This window comes from Argentina silus (genome assembly GCF_951799395.1).
Source record: "Argentina silus genome assembly, chromosome: X".
Taxonomy (NCBI): domain Eukaryota; kingdom Metazoa; phylum Chordata; class Actinopteri; order Argentiniformes; family Argentinidae; genus Argentina; species Argentina silus.
The window spans coordinates 2,287,696-2,315,382 of record NC_139653.1 but is presented as its reverse complement, the minus strand read 5'-3'; the positions used below and the strand labels follow the sequence as shown (position 1 = coordinate 2,315,382).

Sequence of the window (27,687 nt, the reverse complement as noted above, 5' to 3'; positions counted from 1 at the left end):
AGAGAACATCACAGGACTAGGATGGGGGGGGGGGGGGGACTGGAGAGCTCAATTCCTACAGAATTGTTTCAATAGACTGTCATGGGTTATTTTGTCTTCAGCCTCTTTTAAAAACCTTTGTTGTCCATTCAACTTATTTCACTTTTTCCTCCTACTGCAGGGACACGGAAACACATATCCTCACTATTTGTCAGAGAATCGGCAGAGCAGTCATCTGGGAGTTTTGGGGACAAGGATTAAACAAATACTTTAATGTTTGTATTCTGAACGTCATTTTCTTTTTATGTTTCATCAATGCAATGTAATTACAAGACTTCAAATGGATAGCTCTAACAATCTATCTATTTAAATTATACACCATTAGATTTTTTCCATATAAAGATGAATTTATCAGTCATCACTTTATACAAATAGATTTTGGCAGCCTTGGTATAGATTTTTCAAATTCACACATAGCAATCACAAAAATGACAATAATTTAGCTCTCGAATAAACTAAAGTAGAGTAAGTAAATGTATATATATATATATATATATATATAATATTTTTTTTAAATCTTATATTAAAACATTATAGTTACTAATATATTGAATAAACTGTTCATAATACCCATTGTTTCTGTGTGTTCTTATTATCGTTGACTTGGATCAGCTATACATGTCCAACACTGGTGACCACACCAACGCCTTGTATTGACATCTTTTCTTCTCCAGAGAGCTGACTGCAACATTGACAGGTGCCCTCCTCTAAAGAGAGATAAATGAGAAGGCACATAAATAAGTGGTGATGAGCAGGTGTTTCAACATTGATTCAAGGTCTCTACAAGAGTACTAGAATAGTTTGATATTGGCAACGTATATGATGTTGCTGCTACACATTACTGCTCTAATACTTTCTATAACAAACATTAATAATAATTTAAGCGTTATTGTCAAGCAAAGCCTCTATTTTTAAATTAGGATGACGAGGGTAGGACCTGAAGAGCCGTAGCAAAGGAATGCCAAAGCACACACAGAGAACGTTCTCAATTTTGGCCATCAAATAAAGCTAGCTCATTGTGCAAGGAAGGACCCCTTCAGAACTGGTCAAACCCACATAGAGGAAACGATTGTGTCACACTGTAAAGACAAAACCGCCGGCCCAAGCAGACGCAGCATCTGTTGTGTCAGTGCAACAGAGAGGCATGTTGTTACAGTGGGAAGCAGAGGGTTCAGAAGCGGAGGGTTTGCACGCCTACACAGAGAGAATGCAAGCATAGCCACACAGCTGTGCTAGGGCACTTACAGGCTGCATCAATGGGTCTGTCAAATGAGTTCACCCTCATTCAGGCCTTTTCAGTTTAATGGACAATGTTGAAATTTAGCAGTGTGATCATCCACTGGATTCATAATTGAATCAATCAATGGACTGTAATTTTGTATTTCTCAAAGACGCAATATCCAAACTTCAATGCATGTGTATTTTTCATTGTAAAAAAATCTATTAATCAATCAACTTGGCAGGTCCTTATACCAGATCTATTCAATTGATTCAATTTGAGTAATCTCTGCTGGCTTTACTTGGCACCCACAATGTCAATTTAAGTAAAATGTCACTTTTAAAAGTGATAGCTTTTCTGATTCAATGCTAGCCTTATGATAGACTGCATTATATAATACGGTACATTTCACCAATTCTCAAATCGCTTTAAATTGCATAGTGGCAACTCACCCCACCAATCAATGAAATAGAAATAGTTGATGAACATGTATTAATGACGTGTTAATTCATATATCCATCTTCAGAACATACAAACCAACCAAAGATAGAGAGAGAGGAAGAGATAGATAGATAGATAGATAGATAGATAGATAGATAGATAGAGATAGAGAGAGAGAGAGAGAGAGAGAGAGAGAGAGAGAACAGGAGCTACAGACATCCTCTAATCAATGAATGTTGAGAGACACATAGGGCAAATAGGCAGCAGCCCACTGCATTGGCCACAAGCAGCCAATTACTGTGTTTGGAAAAGAAATAAAATTACACAAAACAGGCTAAACTAAGTGTTTCCCAGGCACATTAAAAAGGGGTTCCCTAATACCAGCCCCTCGAGAGGGAATAAAAACAACAACAGAAACGACAACATGTACCATCGTATTGGCTGATGGCAAGAGAAAAGGAGAGCAGGAAAGATGGGTCATACCGAAAAAGGGACATAGCATGGCTTCAGGGGTAATTACATGGTCGCCGTGATCGGCAGAATGTTTACCGCCTGTCAATCAATGTTAGATAGCAGATTGTTGCACCAGTATGTGGGAGTACCAGAATATTCTCGGTTTTAAATCAGAATCTTTGAGCTGTCTATGGGATAAAACAACAGCTCAACAGCCATGGTGGATAATGTCACATAAAGTATAGAATAGGGCTCAGACTGTAACCCTGAACATTTAAATAGTTTTCAAGTCTGATGGTTTTAAAAAGGTGAAGGGAGACTGAAGAACCATATTTTTCATTAACATCCAACACAAAAACCTCTTTCTTTCTCTCTCTCTCTTCCACGCTCTTTCTCACTCTCTCCCTGTCCCCAGCTTACTCAAGCAAGGTCTTCTGCTCAATGACACTTGATCCCTTTGGGTGTTATCATAGTTAATTCTGTTTTAACCTCATCTTCCTTCACCATGAGAAAATGGGGGGCCAAAAGAAAACATGTAAGTCGGCACAATTAGTAATTTCCGAGTTCTTGGGCCATGCAGAGTCCCCCCTGTCCATCACTCCCTCTGTCTACTAGGCCATTGTGGAGCGTAAGTCTGCTGTAAAATAAAATTAGAAAGTGACTTCCTCCTCCAACAATGCCCTAGCCTTGTCTGTATTTTGGGGCAGTCAGATGATGAATGAATGTGCAAAGCCATTGGGCATTGGTCTTAGATGAAGCCTGAAGGCAACCCCTTGAGGTCCCTCAAACATACATCTGATATAGGAAACTTTAGCCCAATAAAGGCTTGAAGTATTATACTGTATAGTTAAACATGAAACCAGAGAGTCACCCACATCTAATTTACCCTGCAATCTAGTGGGATTTGTGGAAAGAGGTGGAAATTGCGCCTTAGTGCCAAACCAGGCCCAAAGCCTCAATTAGTACCACACACAATGGCAAATGGACGTCGCTCCTGTTTCTAGTTCTCATGTTTCCTCCATCTCTTCAAAAATAGTCCAGAGAAATTTGTCCTGGTGAATGAAAACAAAAACGAAACAAAAAGCCACTACCCTAAAGGTCAATTAAGCGTGATGGTCATTGTGGTTTTCTGAGGGCGTCGGTTGATCCTCATCCAATTCCTCTGTAAGAAATACCTAGCAAAACAGCTTAACCTCTAGGTGACATCGCAAGCATTTTAGTCAACTCTTAAAGCTCTAGCGCTGCCAGCTAAGCCCAACATTGTACACTTACACACGCTTCAAGTCCTTTACCCTTCAACACATCGGCCACCATCAATTGATTCTGCTGTAAAATAAAATCTTCACAATATCTCGCCATTTTTAATGCCTTACCATTCAAATATAACAGAGATAGACATTGACCAAATCTTGGTCTCCAAGAGACAGGGGACTGATGGGGGAATAGTGGAAACACAATATGCCACATAGCCCTAAAATTGCTCACTGGGCGGCTACAAGGTTGATGCTGGTCTAGACAGACCAATTTAAAGACATACTTGCTTTGGCAAATGTTCAAGGCTACAAAAGCCAGACAACGGATCCTCACCCATCCAAACAAAGGCCAATGTTAGTAATTTGGGCTTCACCTTCACTATTAAAAAAGTTTAACAAAGCCCTAGGTTGTGGGAACAAAGTATTTCATTTCACCTAAATTAAATGCCCCCAGTAATTGTTCATCCTGTAGTGCACTCCCAAAGCAGGCTTGATGAAATCACAGCTTAATACAACATGAAGTCTCACTGGGGCTCCCCTTCTAAATGTCCCTGTTTTTATCTACAGAAACAATTCTAGCCAGACTGGTTTTAATTGTAAATGCAGCTTTATCCTCAATAAATAAATGGATTTACCTTTTAGACCAATTAGGCAGCTACAGTACATAATTACATCCTGGTAGAAATGTTCTATGATCTCTCGAGAGGGATGTTTAGGCGCAGGAGTGGGAGAGAGCAGTGTCCAGCAACAAACTTTTTTCTGTTTGACAGGTGAACGGATTTTAATGGAGACATGGATGACTGACCAACATAATATGACCATGCAAAAATGTGTATGAAAGTTTGAGTTAAAGGAACATAACTTAACACAAAAATAAGTATCAAGTAGATTTCTCATCAGTCCATATGGTCCCAAAATATTTATACAAGCCTTATAGATATTGTAATGACAATCTTATGTTAACCACCTGTGTCAAAATGTATCATAATCTCACTTTTCCAGGTGGTAAATATAAGATTGTCATTAGGATTATGAGTCTTTAAAAGGGGCAATCTGGGATTCACACAACAAGAAAGCAGTTTTCCCGCCACTTTTTTGGTAAACAGCTGAGGGATGGGGCTGAAGAAATTGAACCACTCTCAAATTCATAGGCAGAGCTATGGATGCAAGGACTTATAAGCTTATATTTGGGGTGCTGATAGGGTAAGACAGTTGAATAAGCTCATGAGGCATTTATAAGTTATATTCTTCAAGAATCAATAGCTATATATCATTCATTTAAAAAAAAAAAAAAATGGGACTGATAAGAAATATACTTAGACATTATTTTTGAATCACATGAATATACATATATGTCAAGTTAGGATTTGGCCCCTTATTACTAAACTAAACTAAACTAAATCTAAACAACCTGAAACAATATGGGAGCCATAATCACTAAAACAAGTTTATATTTTGAGCTCTGATCGGATAAGACAGTTGAATAAGCTCATGAGGCATTTATAAGTTACATTCTTCAAGAATCAATAGCTATATATCAATAATTTCGAGTCAAAATATATTTTGAGGTAGGTAATGTTCTATTTCAATAATTAGACCAAGTGTTGAGTGTTTTTAAATAGCTGTGTTGTGGTGTAGTGGTTATGACACGACCCCCTACAAGCACGTGTTATTCCTTCCAACCTCATCTCCAACTATTCTGTGGTGTGATGCCTCATTGTCCGTCTCCCTCTCTTATTCCATCTGTCTCAATAAATGTTCAAAAGTGCGAAAGAGAAATGGAATTTCAAAAAACGTTGCTGGGAAGTTGATACAAATATTATTATAGTGAAAGGAATTATGGCCTTGTTGCTATTTTTGCATAAGTGAAATATATTCAATTGTGTTAATTTAAATGCTACATACAGTGATAACATTGTATGATTGGCATAGATTCCCAAATCTAAATATAACAATAAAAAACAGATAGTGACACTTCCTGTCCTGACACCTGAACAATGACAGCTATTCCTCCTTATACAAGAACTTCTATTATCTGTTCTTATTGAAATAATTATCAGGAAACAAAACCCAGTCTGGATTAACGACAAGTACTGTAACACTACGTCTGTCATAATCTTTACGACTACTGAAAAATCCTCTTTCAGAATACCACTAATTAAAGGCTTCTCTCTCTTAAGTTAATATAATTCAAAGGAGACAAAACTCACAACTGTCCTGTGGGGTCTGGAATGCACCCCGCCGTCTCAGTAGAACTCTCTCCAGCTCAGACTCCGTGTTTGTTGACAGGGTTCCTGCATTGAGTTGGGGGGAGGGCCTCTGGAAACTGTCCTGTACAGTTTCAACAAAAAGGGAGACATGGTTCTATTTGTAAAGAAATTAACATAGGACTAATATGTTGCTTTGGTAATAAATGCACCAAAATACATGTCCTTTGTTCAGAGCTTACACAGAATAAATGCTCCTTCATCAAACATAAAACAGAAGTTTGGCTGAGGAAAGTTCTCTGTATATTTACTTCAATCAAAAGATCTATCGGTATCATCAAAAGTTCCATTACCAAAATTCCTTTAAGTTCCTGAATGGCAGAATTAGAGGGCATCCTTTCTCGCTGATGAAAATAAGAAGAGATAGAAAGATGGGTTTGGTAAATAAACACACACATTATCCATATTTTCACTGATTCAGCCTTTATGGCCTTTATGTAGCTTTATATAAAGCTAAAACACAAATCATAACACCAAGGTAAACACTATTTCAGCATGGTTTTATGGATTCAAAACAAGAAAATATGTCTCCAAATATAATCATTTGAATTATCTGACATTTTCCAATTTTCACATTAGATATAATAATGTGGGTAGACTGCCGACTGAGAGCCATTGAAGATATCTTAGACATCTTAGAACTTGAATAAAAACATTATAGTGGTCCTCTGTGGCTCAGTTGGTAGAGCATGGCGCTAACAACGCTTAGGTTGTGGATTTGATTCCCACTGGGACCATATATACTGAAATGTATGCACTCACTGCAATGTAAGTCTCTTTGGATAAAAGCATCAGCTAAATGGCATATATTATTATATTGTTATTATATATTACCCCTATAATATGGACACAGGAATGTGAAAGCACAGGTGGTTTTATATAAATATACAGTAGGATAGAGCATTTCAATTGCAACTCTGAAGCCTTTTTTTTAGCTGGCCCTTGATGAGGTGAGGTCCAGTATGTACCTGGAGGTGTTTGGTCCTGTTGGCCGACTGGCTTACGGGTCGGAGGTGGACCCCCTTCTTGATTCTCTGCATCATCTCATCCACCGCCTGCTGCCTGATGTCCGTCTCTGAGAGAGAAGACACCCCCCCCATTGATATTGATGCAAAAGTGCAAATACCATATATATATATATATATATACATATATACACATATATATGCAGTGGAGGTTATAGGTTTTAAGCTCTCTCTACAAAATGTAAAAACAATTCAATTTAATTTAGCAGATATTAAGGCAAGTTCAGCAGTAAGTTATGCAGTTACCAAAATGATTGGCGAGATGATACAATGAATGGTTAGCAAGCACATACCTCAATCTGTTTTACAAAAAGCTTTTACTTGAAGGTACAATCATTTCCACAAAATAATTCTAAGAAATTAAGTTTCTAAGTTTCAGATGTTGGTGTAAAAGTCCACTAGTGACTATTCAGTTCGACCCCTCGTACATCTAAGTATCCAACTAAAAGTGTCCAACAAAAAATCAGAAATCCTAATTCAATACTATTCAAAGTCTGTTTTTTGTTACCCATGTTAATGTACATGGAGGTAACTTTAACTGACATGGCCTAAACCACCTGACAATTCTCAACGGTGATGTCCTTCAACTAGCCCACTCAATATGAGTTATTTTCTTCATAATAAGGCCCCCACTGACCTAATGTGATTCTAGAGAAAATTAGTTATTAGGTTCAACCAAAATTGTAGGTTTAATAAAGATTGTAATTTAATTTTGACTGCCAATCATTGGTATTCAAACAAATGAATTGCATTGACAGAGAAAAAATTAACCCAACATTTCAGGTGCAATTTTTACAGAACAAAAAACTGGCATATGTGAAATAATAAAATAAAAGTACCAATATGTGTGGACATTGGAGAAAGAAAGCCAAGGTCACAGCACATGGTGCAATCACAAAAAAAGATGAGTGAGTCAAAAACGAGTGAAGAGAGCAGACAGAGAAGCCATCAGGCTGGACTACTAGGGAAACGTATTGTTGGACTACTAGGGAAACGTATTGTGGATGGGATGACTGAGTGTCCTGAATTGGAGAAGCATAATTTAAACTGGGGATGTGTAGGTGCAATACTGTACCATAGCCAGCACAGAAATGCTTATCAATTCCGATAGTCTAACCAGAGGATTACTAAAACCCATAATAAGCTACACTTGATTTGAATAGTCCCCCATAAATGCCAGTGCCTGTGGTTGAGAGCTACAAGCAAAGAAAGATAACAGAAACATTTGTGAAAGCTCTCATAGGCACGTGCAAATGATTGATTTAGAAGATTTGATCAATTTACTGTACCTGGTTCCTTGACTGAGTTTTGAACCACTAGTGGAATACCATGATTGATGTCTCGTTTTTTGCGGATCATCGACAGTAGCGAGCTTTAAGAAAACAGTAAAGCACATTGTAAACAGAGAAACCTATGGAGTTTAAATATGGTTAGTTGTTAGAGTTTAGGGATCCGTTTTGTGGGTCTTAGAAATCTGTTGAATTTTGGGTGGGCACAGTGGGTTGCCTAACAAAGTTACAGATTGCATATAGAGCTTTCATAGCATTTTATGTAGATGTTCTATTACCATGCTTATGGATGTGTTAGGAATACTTTATGAAGACAGAGGTATGGAAATAGCTCTAGTTTGCTATGATCTGACCTGAGAGGGTTGGAGAGGGGTGCTGGAGGTGGAGGTGGTGGAGGAGGGGGTGGAGGTAGATGGGCTGGAGCAGGAGGAGGGTTAGATGCCACTTGGAGCCTCTTCTGAAGTTCCTCGACTGGCCAATCAAACACATGGAAAAGTAACATCTGCATCAATTCACGAAAGCTACAGGGTAATACAGAATACATCCAAATTTGGGCAAATGGAATTAATAGAATGGATCTCTCATATCAGGAAATGTTGACAAGAATATTCACTTGTGATTGACCCAAGGTGAGCTTCTATTGAACATCTTGCTCACTCATGATTAAACTCTTGAAGGACTTCTTCAGCCTAAATTATTTTCTATGGGGTCCATTGGTCCAAAAGCTGTACAAAGCTGTATAGTAAGTCTTGTCTGTGTTGTCCACGACTTGCCTGTGTACTTACCCATAAACCTGAGGTCTTTGGCCTCTACCTCTGCCTTGGAACACCTGTCTTCATGGTCCTGTTTCTCATCCTCCAGCAGCTCTAGTTTACGCTGCAATGTCACCATCTCTTTCTGCAGGACAGAGCCTCTCAGCTGATCCTCAATCAACTTCATCTGTAGCAGTCAAACAGGAAACTTTCACTTGCACAGAACATGAGGACCAATCAAAGAGAGCATTAGATAGATACATATGCTGTATGCAGTTTTTAAAGTGTGGACAGAGAGCATCATCTCCCATTCTTTTTTAACCTGGGTCTTTCCTACTAAATGACATGTGAATGAGTGAGGCTACATAGGAGTGATATGTTCTGGTGGATCTACAGGGAGAGCCACCTTCTTTGTCCTTATTCAGCACTACCAGAAACATTTTGAGACAAGTTACAATGATGAGTGTTACTGGCAAAAACAACACCCCCAATAAAGCAGGATGCAAGCTGCTCAGTGAAAGCACCATAAACAGCCCCTGTGGTGATAATTGGTGATAAGTAGCATTGGGCTGCTGCCAGTCACGTTTTTTGGTAGGGGGCTTCTCAAATAATGTGTTAATTGTTCTTTAAATGGAGGGTATTGCTCACCTCCCCCCCTAGACCGGGAGAGATCAGTAATCCCACTCTTGCATAATTGTTCATCAAAGAAAAGCTGGTGCGAGTGTATGGTGCCTGTAGGGCTGCCCCGAATAGCCGACTAGTCTGCTAAATTGTGTTTGGTCGAATCATCGTAGGGCGGGAAAAAATGTCCTCGTGCAAAAGAAAAAATACATTTTCCAATGTATTTTTAATCACAGGAATATTTGTCATGAAAAAGTTTAATACATATTTTTAAAAGATGACTAAGCAACAAACTCTTTATGATAACCGAATATTGCCCCCAATAACGCAGTCGCGTATCCGTGTATTTTCCTGCGCACGCACACTCAGATTCCTCCTCTTAAGCGTATTTCACAGCTTCTCTGCCGCCCAGCGCAGATTGACCTGGTGAAGTCTGTGCACTTGTCCACCTCTCCTCTTGAACTGATCTGAACAGAGGGAACGATGCCCACAACACAGGTAGCCGTATTATTTCCCTATAATGTTAAGTTAATGCTTAAGTTTGCCGTAAAACTACATTTTGAGGCCTGATGCGTTGCTAAATTGTCTGATTTCTTAAAGTGCAACAACACATTCTCCTTGTTGTCTCCCAACGATAGGACATCAGAGACAATTATGGGAGAGGCCTATACTATATAAATTACAATAGCAAAGGAATTGACAACAGGTGTGATATCCTCGTCCACCAGGTATGCTCATTTAACTGTAAATAGGTGTGCCTGGGCTGAGAGAGGGGGCATTGATCCATTCACAATGGAAGATCAGATGATCACTGTCTTTGTATCAGCAACATTTAAATACATTTAAATCACATGGCTTGCGTCACCAAATCCATCTAGAGGGCTGCCTCCCCGTTTCACTAAGACATCATTAATGAAAATAGCCTATTTGTCAGCATGTAGACCTTAAGTGCTTCATCACTAGGCTACAGGGTGAGCAAGGCTGTCTACACAAACCAACAGCGGTGTCCTGTCCACCTGCGCTTCCTTATCAAAAGACACCTACTGTACATGCCCGAAATCCGTATCAGTCCTCCCATCTACCCTTTGCGTGTTGCTCTCGCATTCAGGCTTTGTAGTATGGCAGCATAGTATTGAGCGATCGGTGTTAGTTATGGCTTGGTTATGCCCACCATTGAAAATGCCCAATCGCCTTCGCTAATTTCTCAGCCATTTGACCATGAATTTGGTTTCGTTTTACCGATAGCTAAGATAACACCATCACACAGTTATCATCGTACAGTCCATGGGCTACATCATCACAGCTTAACTTTGGCTTTAGAGACTTTAGACTATGTATGTATGTGAAAACTATGCAGATCGCCATAATGACATTGCTGAAAGGGGTGCCTTTACAGGGATAACGATATATGCCCTAACGTTAATTTATGCTAGATAAATCAGAAATGTAGCTTGCTATTCATGCGAGTGTGTAACTGACGATTTGCCGTATCGGCCGGCGTCCTGGACAGTCAGGAGATGTGGTGTTGGTTATGGGCTCCAAACTTTGATGACTGTAGTGTAAATAATGATGGCATAATACATCCGCCAATGCCGGTGATGTATCTAGGTTCAGCCAGTTAACTGCAAGCTTGAGGATCATTTTTCTGTACAAACTGAGGGTAGCAGCCTCAGGCTATCCGCAGATAATTTGCGACATTCATATACACTACGTTTTCAGACTAGGGTAGCTGCTAGCTAGCTAGCTAGCAAACTCCACGCATAACATAAAAAACAATACCCAAGAACGTAAATGTAAAAGGCTTCTCGAATTAATTTATTTAATAAAGCACGAATACATTGTGGCCATAGCCCACGTCCAATTAACCCAGTCTTTCAAACAAAAGGAAAAGGACGATCCAAAAAAAGGTGAACTGCAATGCTTTATGCCAATAAAGCGGGCCAAGTTCAAATATCCTCTTTAGAATAAATTGATATTTTATATGCTCATCATTTTGTGTAATTCCGCTGTAGTATAGTAGATCCACGCTTAAAGTCAAACCAGTGCATTTTCTGATGGCCAAAAAGTATGTTTAAATGATTAATACCCCATCATAACTTTGTGATGATTAGTCGACTATGGGTTTCAACTGGTGATTTCGACTCAACCAAGCAATTTCTTGGTAGGGTACAGCCTGCTCCTTTTCATTATGGATTCAGCAAGTCGCTGCCCAGAGTGCTCCCCACGGCTATTATGATTGTAAAGGCCATCTCACAGCTTCATTGACTGGCTATTTAACCTTCACTCCTTTTCACATTTCACATGGCTACATGGTCCTTGGTACAAAAGTAAATGTAACAGGTAATGACATATTCAATATTTTCAGATTAGGCTGTGAGATATTCAACGACCTACAGAAAGTGCAACTTTTGAGTATGAGGAAGATTATACACTCACCGAACACTTTATTAGGAACACCTGTACACCTTCTCATGGTGGAGGTGGTGTAATGGTGTGGGGAATTATTTCTTGGCACACTTTGTGCCCGTTAATACCAATCAATCATCGCTTAAATGCCACAGCCTATTTTAGTGTTGTTGCTGACCATGTGCATCCCTTCATGGCCACAATTTACCCATCTTCTAATGGCTACTTCCAGCATGATAAGGCACCATGTCACAAAGCAAAAGTCATCTCAAACTGGTTTCATGAACATGACAAAGTTCAGTGTTCTTCAGGGCCTTCCCAGTCACCGGATCTGAATCCAATAGAACACCTATGGGATGTGGTAGAACGGGACATTCACAGCTTGAAAGTGAACCTGAAAAATCGGCAGGAATTGCATGCTGCAATCATGTCATCATGGACCAGAATCTCAAAGGAATGTTTCCAACATCTTGTAGAATCAATGGAATTGAGGCTGTTTGAGAGCACAAGGAGTCCCTACCCAGTATTAGTATAGTGTTCCTAATAAAGTGCTCAGTGTATATCCTGGGACTGACAGCACCATTTGAATTTATCTAACAACTGTTCCGACCTGGAGACTACAGCTATCTTCATCTAGTGTCCACGGCTATTTTATTATTGTTAATGGGTTTAATGGGTTTTTCACAAAGAAATCCCACTTTAAACATGTTTTGTGTCTACACATCTCAGGGCTCAATTCAATATAATCCACATGGGTGTGTTCATGCAGTCCTCTTCTTATGGTCAAATAATACCACAGTTTTGGGTACTGGTAAAAACCTACTGCTACTACTACTAATACTAGTGCTACTGCTACTGCTACTACCACTACTACTAGACTCTCCTCACAAATAGATGCATCCAATATTCAAATACATGTGTGTGTGTGTGTGTGTGTGTGTGTGTGTGTGTGTGTGTGTGTGTGTGTGTATGTGTGTGTGTGTGTGTGTGTCCACAGGCAGTGGCAGGGACGTGCTGTAGGAGGGCACTTTGTGAGTGGGCGAAAACACTATACCAGGGCACTGATATTAGAGGTATGTGACGTGGACTACAGACGATTACAGACTACAAACAGAAAGCTGACAGCTTGGGTATTGATGCTGCACTACCTGACAAGCTCAATAACTTCAATGCTCGGTTCGACGGCAACAACACTGAACCCACCACCAAGGCTCTAGCTGCTCGTGAGGACAACATACTAGCAATCAACACGGCCGACGTGAGGAAGGCTTTTAAGCGTGTCAACAACCGCAAAGCTGGCGGACCAGACAGCATCCCTGGCCGTGTCCTCAGAGTATGCGCCAACCAGCTGTCAGCTGTCTTCACGGACACGTTCTATCTGTCGCTGTCCCAGTCTGTAATACCCACCTGTTTCAAAGCGACCACTATCATCCCCGTCCCCAAGAAGAACAAGGTAACCTGCCTCAACGACTACCGCCCTGTCTTAACTCAGAGAAGCTGGTTATGGTTGGAGGAGCCCAAGACTTAAGAATTTCATTGCCAGCGATTGCTCTGTAATTGTTGTGCATATGACAATAAAACCATCTTGAATCTTGAATATGTCTCACATCAACTCATCATTACCTGCCACTCTGGACCCTCTTCAGTTTGCATATCGGCCCAATAGATCCACTGACGACGCCATCATCTACGCCCACACATGCACACCGCCCTATCCCACCTGGACAAGAGGGACACCTACGTGAGAATGCTGTTCATTGACTACAGCTCAGTATTCAACACCATTGTCCCCTCCAAACTCATCACTAAGCTCAGGGACCTGGGTCTCAACACCTCCCTGTGCAATTGGATCCTGGACTTCCTGACGGGTAGACAACAGGTGGTGAGGGTAGGCAGCATCACCTCATCCACTCTGACTCTCAACACAGGGGCCCACCAGGACTGTGTGCTCAGCTCCCTACTTTACTCCTTGTTCACCCACAACTGCATGGCCACACACAGCTCCAACTCCATCATAACGTTTGCTGATGACACCACTGTGGTTGGCTTGATCACCAAAAACGACGAGTCAGCCTACAGGGATGAGATAAGAGTCCTGGCGGACTGGTGCCAGGACAACAACCTCTCCCTGAACATCAGCAAAACTAAGGAGCTGATAGTGGACTTCAGGAGGAAGAAGGGGGGGGGACCACGCCCCCATCCACTTGGGCAGGGCTGCAGTGGAGAGTCAGCAGCATCGAGTTCCTTGGTGTCCACATCACCGAGGATTTCACTCCCACGCTGTGATCAAGACAGCATGCCAGCGCCTGTTTTTCTTCAGGCGGCTAAGGAAATTTGGTATGGACACCCAGATCCTTACAAACTACAGCTGCATCACCCTCGATCGTAAGGCTATTCAGAGGCTGGTGAAAACGGCCTAGTACATCACAGGCCGCAAGCTATTCAGGACCTCTACTCTGAGACTCAAGCTCTATACTACGCCCACCTCTCCCCTTGACATCTTACATTATTGCACATTATTATTGCACACCTGACATTATTGCAAATTATTTGCACTAGTGCTATTGTCACTTTTCTTCTATTGTCACTTTTTTAATTTTTTATAGTTGACTTGTTGATAGTTGTTGAGTGAGGAGCAAGATTCCAATGCATTTCACTGTCAGTTACGGCGGGCATGCGATGTACGTGACAAATAAAATTAGATTTGACTTGATTTTTATTTGGGTAGCAGGAAATAGGGGCAGGGTTGAGTAGTAGGCAGTATTAAACAAAAACAATAACCATTTCTGTCGAGAGTTTAACAGAATTCCAAGATCAGAGTGTTGGCATCTGTCTCCTGTGTACAGCATAGACAATGTTGGCTCTGTTGTTGGTGTCTGACCTGTTGTTGGTGCTCCAGCCTCTGAGTCTCCAGGACCTGGGTGAGCCTGGTGACCTCACTGAGGGCTGACTGTAGGACCTCACTGGGTGATGCGCTCTGCAACAAGATCTGACTCTGTCTGTTCAGCTTCTTCTGCTCAACTATCATCTACAAGAGAGAGACACAAACTAGCAAGAGAGAGACACAAACTAGCAACACCTCTATTGTACATAGTCATCCAAATGTACATGTGAAACTTGAAAATCTTTCATAAAGTTAATATTGTATTTATCAGGTTATCAACTATACCTATAGTAAGTAATCCTTCAATTCTGACTGATGCACCTCTCAATGTAGACTGATAGAAATAAGTGAAGCTATTCAAAATGTATGATTAAGAGGCAAAGCACTGAAAGGTCCCTTATTATGCAATGTACAGAGGATGGTCATTTGCCAAGGTAAATATAGGGAAAAAAAGATCTCTAGTGAAAACATAATGAATAGAGTGTTCCTTAATGCTGATTTTATTGGAGGGAACAAAGGGACTAATCTGGGCACCGTATCGAATCTAATCAAACAATGTCATACGATCATGTTTGTGGCACTTCTCAGATTGTTAATCCATATCATAAACATACAGTCACAAAACTCACGAAAAAATCAAATACAAAACCAAACAACTGTAGTCCCCAGTCTCCAGTGTTACCTCTAAAATTCAACATTAGTTAATTATTAAACAGATAGTGAGGTTGTTGGCATGATTCAATTGTTTACTTGATTGGGACGTAGCATCAGCCTATCATATTAGTGTCTAAGGAAAACATGGTCATGATCAGGTGCTGGTGAAATGGGATTGGGGAAGCACCATATTAATCACAATTGACGAGACATGTTGACAGAAATACCTGTCCAAAGTTCCTAAGTCTATTATGGGTGCCTAGAGAGAGCTCACTTCTCGTGCAAAGTTCTCTGCCTCTGCCCTCAGGTCCCGCTCCAGGTCCAAGTTCTCCTGCAAGGCCTCGTACTCCTCCACAGCAAACAGGGACACTGGACAGAGTATTATATCTAATTTTCGCAATTTTTCAAAACCTTTTGACATCATTTCACATTTTCTCCATGTTTGCTTTATTCTTATTCTTGTAGGCAGGGATTAGGTAAGTGCCAACCTTGACCTTAACCTGGCCCTTAACCCTAACCTGAACCTTGACCCTAACCCTAACCTTAACTCTTATGGTAAACCTAGTTGACAAACTAAAAGACAGGTGAAAACAGGAAACGTGTCCCAAAATGGAAATGTTGAATGTACAGTATGTGAGGTATGGAAATCACATTTCAGAAATGTGTAATTGAAATTGTGTGACACTGAATTGAATGAAAAATAATATACATCGTACTCCAACTTTCTAGTTCTAGAAAAATATGGGACAAAGTTATGACTGCACTCTGAGAAGTTTTCTCAAATGAGAAATCAGCCTGATTGTCCACTTAGAAGTATACTTTTCAAATCTATCCGCACGTTACCTTAAGAAATGTTGGAATTGTCTGGCTGTGGCATAAAGCAAGGTCTGATCGATTCATTAAGCTATGAGAAAAATAATAAAATGTTCACAACAAATGTATTTTCTGAAAAGCAAGCCAGCAAAGACACCGAAATAAATGGTAATTTTGCCGTTAAGGCAATATCTTAAAGAAATATGTCTCCAGTCATTAACTTGAACTCGGTGCACAGTGAGGGGGTTCAGACTTCACTTGACTCTTCTTACTGTAAAATATCACACCACTCAAGGTTGCACTGCACACAAATTGACAGAGAATGGGGTGTCTTAATTGCTTTGCGGGAAAGGTGCACAAGGATCTCACACTTGTCCTCTGGGACAAGAGGCGGTGCTGAATGTGAAAATACTGTACTCAAGCGAAGAACCTCTTCTGACCTCTATTGTATTTCGACAAGAGCTTCTTTTGTTGCACCGTCTCGCCAATCAAAAAAATGTTATCGTGCTTTTCTTTCAGCAACTACAGTAGAGGAGAGACAGAGAAAATGTAAGAACAGGAGAGAGAGTTAATTGGATTGTATGAGACAGAATCAGCCAATCTAGATTTGAAAACAAATTTGTGACAAATAGACAGGTTCAACCCCTATAAATCAATATTGACTTACTTCTTCTCTGAGGACCCTTACTTGCTCTCTTGTTGCTTCAAGATCATTGGTGACTTGACTTTTTTCCTCCAGTGTCAATTCTAATTTATTCCGCAGCTCTTGCACATGTAAACAAACAGGAAACGAGTGTTAGTTGCAATATACAAGTGCCATGTGATGGTCTATGCTGTATCCTCAGTTGCTATTGGCTATTGAGACTGTTAATCAAACTGGTGGCAACAAAAGACCTCTCTAAGCCTGGACTCTCTCATTCACATCAGACTCATATTGGATCTGTAGAATCAGTGATCAGTGTATTGGACATGGACTCATTTAGTGTCCAGTTTTTCCCTAGTCAGGAAAACCACTCTGGGTATTCTTAGTGTTTATGAGTTTTGGATATTCTTAGAGTGGAGGTGCTGTGTTGAGTGTGGATATTCTTAGAGTGGAGGTGCTGTGTTGAGTGTGGATAGCAGGGTTGGAAGTGGCAGCGTAACACCCAGTAGGATACCTGTGATGGTGGCCTGACATGGGGTTGAGGAGCAGCCCTTGCTCCCTGTCTGGGTGTCCGGCTCCTCTTCTTCCTCCTCCTCTTCATCCTCCAGGTTAATCTCAGTGATGGTCTCTGGTCCCAGGTGGGAGAGCAACAGCATACTCTTCCTCTTCAGAGAGCGGTTCTGGAGGTTCAACTGGGTAGGGAATGATGGATGCAAGGAGGAGTGAGAGAAAGAGAAATAAAGAGTGAGAATGAGGGAGAGACAGAAAGTGAAGGATATGGTATTGACATTATGAGATATTGACTGAAATCTCAGAGCCCTCTCTCTCTCACACACAGAGCAGAGCTACAGCAGTGCTTCAGACACATTGGTAACTCAATGGCATTTGTGCTATTGTGGTTAAACACTGGATTGATCCTGTTCAATGGAGTTAAAATCATTCTTTTGAGATACATTAGAACACAGACACAACCATACTTGAACGACAACAAGACCATAGCAGGAATCCACTTGTTACAGCTTGGTATTTTATTGTGTTGCGAACTTTAGTTGAAGTAGTTTGACTCAAGGTCTACATAGTGCTGTGATAGGAATGGTGTTTGTCCTAGCAGGTTATGGTATACACCGTAATTAATTCAGATGCAATACCCTAAACATAAGGCAAGAAACATAAAAATGTATGACACACATGCGGCTAGTTATTCTTTTCATTCAGATAGCATCTGGAAGATATTTTGAAGGAAGCTGATGGAAAAAAAGCAAAGATAATAAGCAATGTGGAGCAAGATGTCAGTTTATCTGATCTCTTCATTCCTCATACCCTCAATCAAACACTGTACATGGAAGTAGCATCAGGAGTGGAAAAGATGCTAAAGCAATCAGTTGTGCAATAACAGACATCTCATTAGAGCTGAGGTAGAGGGAAGAGACCCAGCATATCTCTGCTTTTAGGCATAATCACAGTACTTTATGAGACACCTCTATTTGCTTCACTCCTGTAGCACTTTGTACTTGTATGCAATATATCCCTGTACATTATTTTTTTCAAATTTTCAAATTGCAATTTGATCAGTTTGGCCTTAAGCCATCCATATCTACTGTAACTGCCACTATGAAACATTCCATTTCCAAAGTTCTATTATCAAGATAGCCACTTGTGTCAATTAAGATATATCACTACTAAGTAAAGGCAAATTAAGCCCATGGAAAGAAGATGCATGCAAATTATGCATATTTCTTGATGTCATTTTAGGCGAGAAATATGTCAAGAAAGAAAGAAAAAAATCCAAGCCATAAAAGGCATTTATTAATGACATCCCAGTCGGAGCAGATTGCAGCAATTCCATTTTCTGATGATGCCCTTCAGAGTGCATCTTTTAGAAATGCAATCAACAATACATAACACAGAACCACACTCTTTGATGATAAACCGCTATTGATGAGAGTGAATGTATGAAATTACATACTCCAAGAAATCAGGGCCGGCTCTCAGGCAAGCATCCACAGGCGCTCCAGAGGTCATGACTAAAATTCACGCCTCACAAAGGCCCCCTCATCTTCTTTGATCAAACATCAACACAAAAATGTCATGCATTCAGATTGCTCTCTGATTTGACTGGTTGCAGATGGCGTCTCCTATTGATTTTTAATTCAATATGTTGGAGAGTTTGTAGGAACCGGATTGAACTTTTCTCATACTGGCCTTAGCAAGGCGGTTAGCAAGGAAAATTACAAGCAATTGGGGCACAAACAAATTAAACAAATGAGACACAGACGTAAATTTTTTACTAATACAAAACTACTTTGTGGCTGAATCAAATGTAAATGAGGTATATCCCGAAGCTGTCATTTTTCACAATTAGACTCTTTGGGGGGGGGATTTAATAATTCAAACTCATATTCTATTCCGAGGTCTAATATTCTGGTCTATTTAGCAAATGTCTGGTTGTGTTGTTCACACCTCCCACTGCTGTAGGCTACAAACTCACTGACTCTCTTGATATGATAAACAGGATATTGCAGTAAATGAGATTGAATGTATGACGTACGACTGGTTGAGATAGAAATCGAAGGGTGGGTACATTGCAAAGCATGAAATGGAATAAATAATGGTATCAAACACATATAATTCCATTCCATGCATTACAATGAGCTCGTCCTGCAATTTCTGCCTCCACCAGCCTCCTGTGTGACACATATCCCATAGTCACAGCAGGGAGGGAGCTGAGGAGAGGGGATGTAGAGGCAGATACTGAATCTAAGTCATAAGAGGAACTGAAGCCTTGAGGTCCCCAGAGGCAGCAGACTACAATCGTCTGACTCAAACAGAAAGCTGATTCATTCATCACAGGCACAGTTCTACAATGACGATCACTCACACACCTTTGTTCGCAGAAGGAACCACTACACTGGTTGTGATGATAACCACAGGAACAAGTGCTTGAAATTGATATCAATTGATTTCAATAGTACTTGGGTTAACACATCAGGGTAAGTGAGGACCGCTTATGCGGTACGTCTGGAAATAATGGTTCCATCTTTTGAGAACTTCGAGAAGAGAGGAAAAAATCTTCTGGGGAGGGCCTTCTACAGACAGACACCTCTACCAACAGATCAGGCGGCTCAGAATGAACGGTGAAATTGCACTCTTTACATATCTAAATAAATCTCTATAGCTAGTGCAGACAGCCAACATTCGCAAGCCTCTAGAAGTTGGCAACTAAGTTTGTAACCAGGGGGGATGTTGAGGATAAGGCACAACCAGATTCTGAAGACAAATAACGAGCCTTAGGCGAATTTAATGCTTAACAGTAGGTCTAGTCACCGAAATGTTGCTAAATTCAAACCAATGAAGTGTCGGTCACGTGTGTTGCCAATACAGAGGACGCAGGTTCCAGACATGTCTGAGCAACTGGGAGTGAGGACTATTTGCAGTGACCCTGATCAGCAGTGTGAGTCTTGTTACACTGGTGGTGGTGCAGGTTCGAGACTTGAGAAGCTTGGAGTGCGAGGAAGCAAAGCTGTTTGCAACACCGTAACACCTCAAACACACAGACTGCAGACACGCTCTATTGTTTTACCCCTGCTCGCACGATATGGTGATGCATAGTTCTAGCTGGGTGGTTTGCACTTCGTCATTCAAACAATTGTTTGGCTTCATCTAAAACAGGGTTTGAATAGAAGCTAACATTGTTGAGAGGCTAACGAGTGTTGTTGTGATGTTAGAAGTTAGCGTAGAGTATCACAAAGTAACTTTCAAACCGACCTTTGCCGGAGCGCTGCACAGCATTTCAACGCACAAGTTGGAAAAATTGAACGTGTATGGCACGCAACGCAGATGCCGTGTTGCATCGTTCGCACAGATCCCAATTGAAAAGCAATGGGACTTCCGCTGGAGTGCAACCGCATGCCGCAATCTGTGTGTACGAGGCTTGAGCCCTGTTACAGAAGCACAGCTGTGCTAGGGATTGCCATGTGGAAGACTGTTCAGAGAGAGGAGGGGGGGTCACACCAAGCCAATACTGCCAGGTGTAGATAGGGCCAAAAAAATTTAGGGTAATGATTACAATGATGAGTCCAGCTTCAGTGGACTGAGAAATCATTCTGCTCCAGCCTACCCACCCTGAATCAAAACTAGGAATCTGGCATAAAAGCTGTCCTCCAAAAAGTGCACTGAATCGCAATTTCAACAGAAATACACAAATTGTGTGATTGTGATGATTAAGTGTTTTGTTTAAGGGAAATAATTAGAAGAACACAAGAGGGGTACTTTTTAATCTAGCAGACACACCTTGGTGGCCAGGGCTTCAACACTCTGTCTGCATGTCCTCTCAATTTCCAGGTCCTCTTGAATGGTGTTGACCTCTTCAATGACCATGTGGGACACTGTAGGAGAGACAAAGAACATCATTCACTGATATACATACACATACATACAGTGTATAACTGACTACACAGGAATACAAACAATAGCAAACTAGGGCTGTCAGCTGATAAAACTAAATATGTTGATTAATCTACCGATAAGGTGAGATTTTCCAAACATTTCTATACAAGAAACCCAAAGTAGTGCCTCAACAATGAGGGGGGGGGGGAGTAATAGGGTACTTTACAAGTTAACAATGAAATGATGGCCTAATAAAAAGCTCTTGTGAAGAGCAAATGGTGTCTTTCAACCTTGAATGTTACACAGCATTTTTGACATGTCTTCAGCTTAAAAATGTTCAGAGACACTGTACAAAATAGTCTTGCATTCCAAGCTTCAATGTATTGTTGGAGAAAGAATGAGTGGACTCTATATTGTTATGTGGCATTGTGAATGTATGTTCTCTTTACAAAAGAAGCGTAAAAATCGACAGTTTTTGTTGACATTTACTGTGCAATCAGTCACTGTTGAGATGCTAGATGCAAGTGAATAACTATTCATGTCAAACACAAGATCTTCTCATATTTAGCGTTCAACCTGATCATGGAACCACCAAGAAACTCTGACGTGGATAAAACCCCATAACACTTGACACTATGTTTGTGCTCACTTTTGTCTCACTCTTCCACCTAGCCTTCCTGCCAGACAAGTATTTTCTCTCTTGAATTCTAAAGCTAGTGAACTAACGTTGTTAGCAATTCAAATGGAGTCTTATTTAGTCCGTTTTCATTCCTTGAAAAACGGCAACCTCAGTGTGCCTGTGGCGTACACATCAGACAACTTGACACTGCTATGCTATAAAGAGACCAGAAGATGGTCTCTCCCAGATGAACAACAGAGCTATTGTGATTATTATTTTCTTATTACATTTTTAACAAATCTATTTTGATTCCATCAATGTCATGTCTGTAATGGTCAGATAAGGTTGGTTAGTATGGTTAAGAAATTATCACATTATATCACAAAGTGGTTACTAGTGTGAAATTGCAGGTAGAAATTCAGAAAAAAAATCAGCCATACATAAAACTGCGAGATATAAAATCTCACTGCAGCCAGTTTCAAGGTGGTTAAAAAAAATAAAATCAGATAACATTCTGAGACACTTCATGCTCCAAACGTTGACATCATTTGTAGTAGTAATCACAAACCCCAGTTGGTGGAGAACAGGCTTACTGCCACTTAACTAATTAAACATTGTGGTCGAAGGGGAAAAACAGGAATTAATGCCTTTGCTGCTAGCCATTCCCTTCCTGATGACACCTCATTAAAACTTGATGAACGCCTGTGTCTGCGATATCAAAGTTCCTTCAGCTCCCTCTCCACGTCAGTCATTCAATAGCACTTAGCTGCCAGTTTCATCCCGCTCTTTCTCCCGATCCGCTCTTTCACAAACTCCATAATGCCCAAGCCACACTCAAACCAGCAAAGGACGCCTTGAACTAAATGACACGTTAACTGTAATTACTGGTAGGCATGGTAAATAAACAGTGCTGGAAGTGGAAAGTGTACAAGTGCAGCACGACAGGGGTTCTGACAAGTCAGAATTGGCAGTCTTAATTGTAAGTTTCGGCCTCCCCATCATCGCTCCGTCGGGTTTTTTCTCACCCCTCTTTTTCCTCTCCTCTCAGGGAAGACAGTGATTACCCCTGTGCCGACGTGCCGCATAATGGTATCAGCGCCTCCGTCGGAGCAGTGAATTAAATTGTATCTGCAGCCGCGCTGAATCCCTTGATGAGGGGGGCAGATGCCTTTGTGGTGTTATCATTATAACACAATGGTCATGTTGTCATCAACCTTGCCATCGCCATTTGAAAAGAGGTGATTGTGTGTTGGGGGCTTTTTTTCTCGTTCCCTCTCTCCCCCCCACCCCGCCGTTCCATTGTGAATAGAAGCAATTTTCTAAGAGCTATGAAATCACGTAATAGGTCCTAATAAGCAGCTGCTTGGCATAGCAAGGCAGTCTCTATTAAAGTGAAAGTCAAACACAATATGTGTTTTTTGTAGGAGAACCACTGGATGTATGAGAAAAGGCCAGATTTATTCATATATAAATCCCCACAACTGCCATGATTACTATGAACAACTATTTGAAACAACCTATGGCTTGTATACACTTTCATACAATTTTGGATCCAATCTCTGGCTGCAAATAACTTGTGTGATGCATTTCCGTTAATAAGAAAATCTATCCATGTGAAATATTAGCAGAGGTTTGGTACAGTGCCTTTGGAAAGTATTCAGACCCCTTCACCTTTTCCACATTTTGTTGTGTTATAAACTCAATTTAAAATGGATTAAATTAAAAGAATGTGCCATCAATCCACACACAATACCCCAGAATGACAAAGTGAAAACAGGTTTTTAGAAATGTCAGTACATTTATTACAATTGACACACAGAAATACCTCATGTACATAAGTATTCAGACCCTTTGCTATGGCACTCTTAAAATTAGCAAAAATGTCATCAACAAATCACTCAATAAGTTGAATTGAGTCCATCTTAATGCAAGGATAATAGTTCATGTCATTTTGGAATTAATATCTTTGTTTTTATAGGGTCTCTAATTTGCATAGGAATCAATTACACACTGTGTGGATCAGGTTGTCATTACAAACTGAGCAAATGGAGAGGAACAAAACTGCTCAGGAATGCGACCCTGAGGCCTGGGGAGACTTACAAAAATCTACAAAGTTGAATTGTGGAGAGGAAAAAGCACAGTCGATGGGACAACATCATCTCAGTCACTCGACAAAACTGGTCTATAACCAAGTGGCCAAAAAGAATCCCTTGATGGAAAATAATCTATCCCATATCCATAATTGTGTTTGCAACATTGAATTCAAGTGATACAGCAAAGAAAGTGGCTGGAAATGTGTTTATTTGGTTTTACTACAAAGCATTAAGTTTGGTGCAAGTCCAGCACATGCAATGCAGTTTCTGCACCATCTCTCATGTGAAGAATAGTGGTAGCTGCATCAAGTTATGGGTATGTTTGTCATTGGCAGGGACTGGGGAGTTTGTCAGGATCAAGAGAAAACTATGTAATTTGCTGAGTTAGTAGTGACATCCTAATCTACACAGTGTGTAATTGATTCCTATGCAAATCAGAGACCCTATAAAAACAAAGATATTAATTCCAAAATTACATTAACTATTATCCTTGCATTAAGATGGACTCAATTCAACTTATTGAGTGATTTGTTGATGACATTTTTGCATTTTAGCTAATTTTAAGAGTGTCATAGCAAAGGGTCTGAATACTTATGTACATGAGGTATTTCTGTATTTCAATTTTAATAAATTTACAGAAATTTCTAAAAACGTGTTTTCGCTTTGTCATTCTGGGGTATTGTGTGTGGATTGATGGCAAATTCTTTTAATTTAATCCATTTTAAATTGAGCCTATAACACAAATGTGGAAAAAGTGAAGGGGTCTGAATACTTTCCAAAGGCACTGTATATGTCAAGTACATTAGGTGTGTAAGGAAACCCAAAAGTGGCAGAGGCTGTGATTTTGGGTGGTCCCTTTTTGCCTGTTTGCCCTTTACAGAAGAGGCCTGATGGCACTGGTGTATGTTTTTTAGACACAACAAAAGGCAAGTGGAATGTGCATTAACCAAGGGGTCAGGAAGAGAAAAGGAAGTTGTATTATTACCTAAAGGATGTGTCTTTTACCTAAGGTATATGTCAAATGTTAATAGTGCATAGTTCAAATGTGTCACAAGAGATCAGTTTGAGCATGCTTCAATATTATCTTTAAACTGGGGTAAAAAAAAAACAAAAAAAAACAAAGAGAAGGATAACTCACCTCTCTGGAACTCCTTAAGCTTATTGACTGCTTCATCTCGCTCCTCCTGCATGCGTTTGCACTGGTATGATTGGCACAAAATGACAGAAACATAAACATAAACAATATATAATAACAATTATATAATATCTTCAATTTGCAGTCAACCTTCACTGAGCCAGTGCATGAGAAATCACTCTCTACTTGAATTCAATCTGAAACCAACAGATTTTCATGAGACACAGCTGAGTTCATGAAGGGCAGCTGTTGAAGCTGATGGGTTCTGTGAAAGTCTTCCCCAAGATTAAATAAAAACAAGTGCTATACACCATCATATAGCCTACAGTTAAATGATGATAGTGAAATCACCATTAATTTGGCATTCAAATTACTGTATGAGATTGAGGATTGATCACACGCAAACGTATCATTTATGTTGTCTTTTTATTCTAAGTAGTAGAGAGGTGAACAGTCTACTGAAAAATCTAATTCGTTCAGTGAGTCCTGAGAAGTATCATATGTCCAGTGTGGTTTAAATGTGTTCGTTTTTTCTTGCCATGCTAAGTGAACCACAGTCTGGAGAATTGTAAGGAAATGGTGAATGAAAGAGCAGAGTCTGCTACTGTTGGATAGAATTATGTCCAATCTTGTCCACAATCTCACAGACTAGTGGTTTGCTACAGCTAACCCTAACCCTAGTGGTCTTTTTCAATTAATGATGATCTACAATTTAAAAATGATTTGGACCACCTTGTTCGATTAATTGATTAATCAAACTCATACCTAACACACACACACACACACACACACACACACACACACACACACACACACACACACACACACACACACACACACACACACACACCACACACACACACACAGATCAAAGTGAATTCAGCTTTGTTTTCTTTAATCATTCATATCTTTCTCTCCTTCACTCCTCCATCAAGGAAAATAAAACTGAACTAACACTGACCTCCATTGTGGCTCTCTCATGCTCGCTCTGAAGCCCCTCGTACTCCTGGACAGCTGTGGGGACCAAAGGATGCCAGTTAGTCATCTTCAATTCTTTATCTTCTCAGAGGAGATTTGGAACCCTTATTATTTCTAAATAGAGAACAACTATGTGGAAATTCCTTCAGCTTCTGATTAATTCCAACCAATGACTCGTTCATGTCCTGAGTGAGACATGACAATTAATCACACTTCATTTTGAAAATAGTCTCAGAGCACTGAGAATACTACAGCTAGTAGTATGGTTAGCCTTCAAAAGCTCAAATACACAAATACAATTAAAGTCTATAACATTATTAATGTAGGACAAATATGTGATACTGCTTGTACTGAGATCCATCATTGGTTGCACATCATTTCTATAAACACTGGTACAGTTCACTAATGTACCTTCACAGCTCGGGACAGTTGGGGATAGTAGCTCTGTAGTTTCAGCATTGGTTGCTTAGCAGATGCTCTACAACCATGAGTCACTGCAGTCATATTTAATCTGCAAACCAGGCCAAGTGCTATTTCATCCAGGGCACAACATCCCTGTCACATGTGCTTACTCAACACTGCTGGTCTACAATACAGTGCCACAGTAGCTAGTAAATATAAAGTGAGTCAGAGGCCTATTTGAAAAATAAAGACATCATTCACATTTCGTGGCATTTGTAAGTCCTCCCTTGTTACTGTCCACTTGCATTGAATCAAAGTAACAATGGGAGTATGAGGTGGTCATGGTTGTGATATAAGTCAGACATAAACTCCTTTTATATCAACATGGGTTTTATCTGGGTTTGGTATAAAGTCAGGTCATATGACCTAGGAATGTTATCCAGGTCTTGCAGTCTGCTTCAGTGTATAATCATGCCTCCCACAAGACTACAACTATAGAGATAACTTGAGACCCCAGCAGGACAAGTGCATGTGCTTTGCAGAGCCCAGAGCTTAGTCTAAGGATTTACTAGTGTAAATTGACCATTTTTGGAAGAAAGTGAGTTCCAAATCTCTGTTAAAAGCAGGATTAGTTTGTAAAAAGGGATACACTGTGTAGTTTCATTCAAGGTAGTTTAGGGGCATATCCACTCTGAAATTTTTCTTTGGTGAATAAGTAAGAATGAATAACACATGACCTTAATGGTTATTGATCAAAAGATAATGTCTAATACAGGAGAGGCCTGTTACTTAGGGTACTCCAAATGTTAAACTTTTTATGTTGCACTTTGCCCTTTCAGTGAAATTTCAGCCTTATGGGCATAATTGCCACATATGAAAGTCCAGAGATTTTAAGGACACACATGAAAGGTTATTACAAAAAAAACACTTGACTTTGTTTTAAGAAAACATAATAACGTATTCCTAGCAACTGTATACTCACCTTGATTGGAGAGGTTTGTAATAATCTCCATTTGTTTTCGTTCTTCTAGTTCCGCCATTGATAGACTATAGCCCACAGTCGCCGCGAGCAACAGGAAATGACACGTTTTGACACACCTGTCCAAAATGCATATCCACCTGTCCTTACTGTACTATCGCTCTGTTGAGGTAGGTGATGTGATAAATGTGAATCTCACGAGTTCAGACAACGTAGGCCTCACGACGGACTTCCGCTTTTGATGGCAGAAACGTTTAATTAAGCCAAACAATGAGCAGTGTGTAACAGCTCGTGGTGATTCACAACGACCACAAATATGTTCATCAAAATGTGTAT

General features: G+C 40.2%; 1 protein-coding gene across 2 annotated transcripts; it reads right to left on the bottom strand.

Moving 5' to 3' along the window:
• Positions 1 to 10: 10 nt before the first annotated feature.
• On the bottom strand, positions 11 to 27,427 carry shtn1 (shootin 1). Of its 2 annotated transcripts, XR_014554936.1 has the most exons (17): positions 27,355 to 27,427; positions 25,954 to 26,006; positions 24,996 to 25,056; positions 21,050 to 21,144; positions 17,274 to 17,451; positions 16,784 to 16,881; positions 16,557 to 16,638; positions 15,578 to 15,672; positions 14,647 to 14,793; positions 8,772 to 8,925; positions 8,340 to 8,457; positions 7,987 to 8,069; positions 6,641 to 6,747; positions 5,966 to 6,016; positions 5,616 to 5,736; positions 610 to 746; positions 11 to 214 (listed from the first exon to the last, which is right to left on the bottom strand). XR_014554936.1 is itself a non-coding variant. In XM_083696117.1 (16 exons), coding segments are annotated over exons 1-16 (1,503 nt in total). In that variant the 5' UTR covers positions 27,413 to 27,427; the 3' UTR covers positions 232 to 744. The 2 variants fall into 2 exon arrangements, 1 of the variants encoding a protein (XP_083552243.1); XM_083696117.1 differs by lacking the exon at positions 11 to 214 and having other exon boundaries at positions 232 to 746.
• Positions 27,428 to 27,687: the final 260 nt, after the last annotated feature.

Bases quoted from the DNA above. Each gene is read 5' to 3' on its own strand.
- shtn1 (XM_083696117.1), bottom strand. From the start codon at position 27,412: ATGGCGGAACTAGAAGAACGAAAACAAATGGAGATTATTACAAACCTC. The intron at 15,673-16,556 runs GTCAGAAGAGGT...TACTCTGTCCAG, and splicing joins CTTGTCGAAATACAATAGAG to TGTCCCTGTTTGCTGTGGAG. The intron at 8,926-14,646 runs GTCAGACACCAA...TGACTGCTACAG, and splicing joins GGCTGGAGCACCAACAACAG to ATGAAGTTGATTGAGGATCA.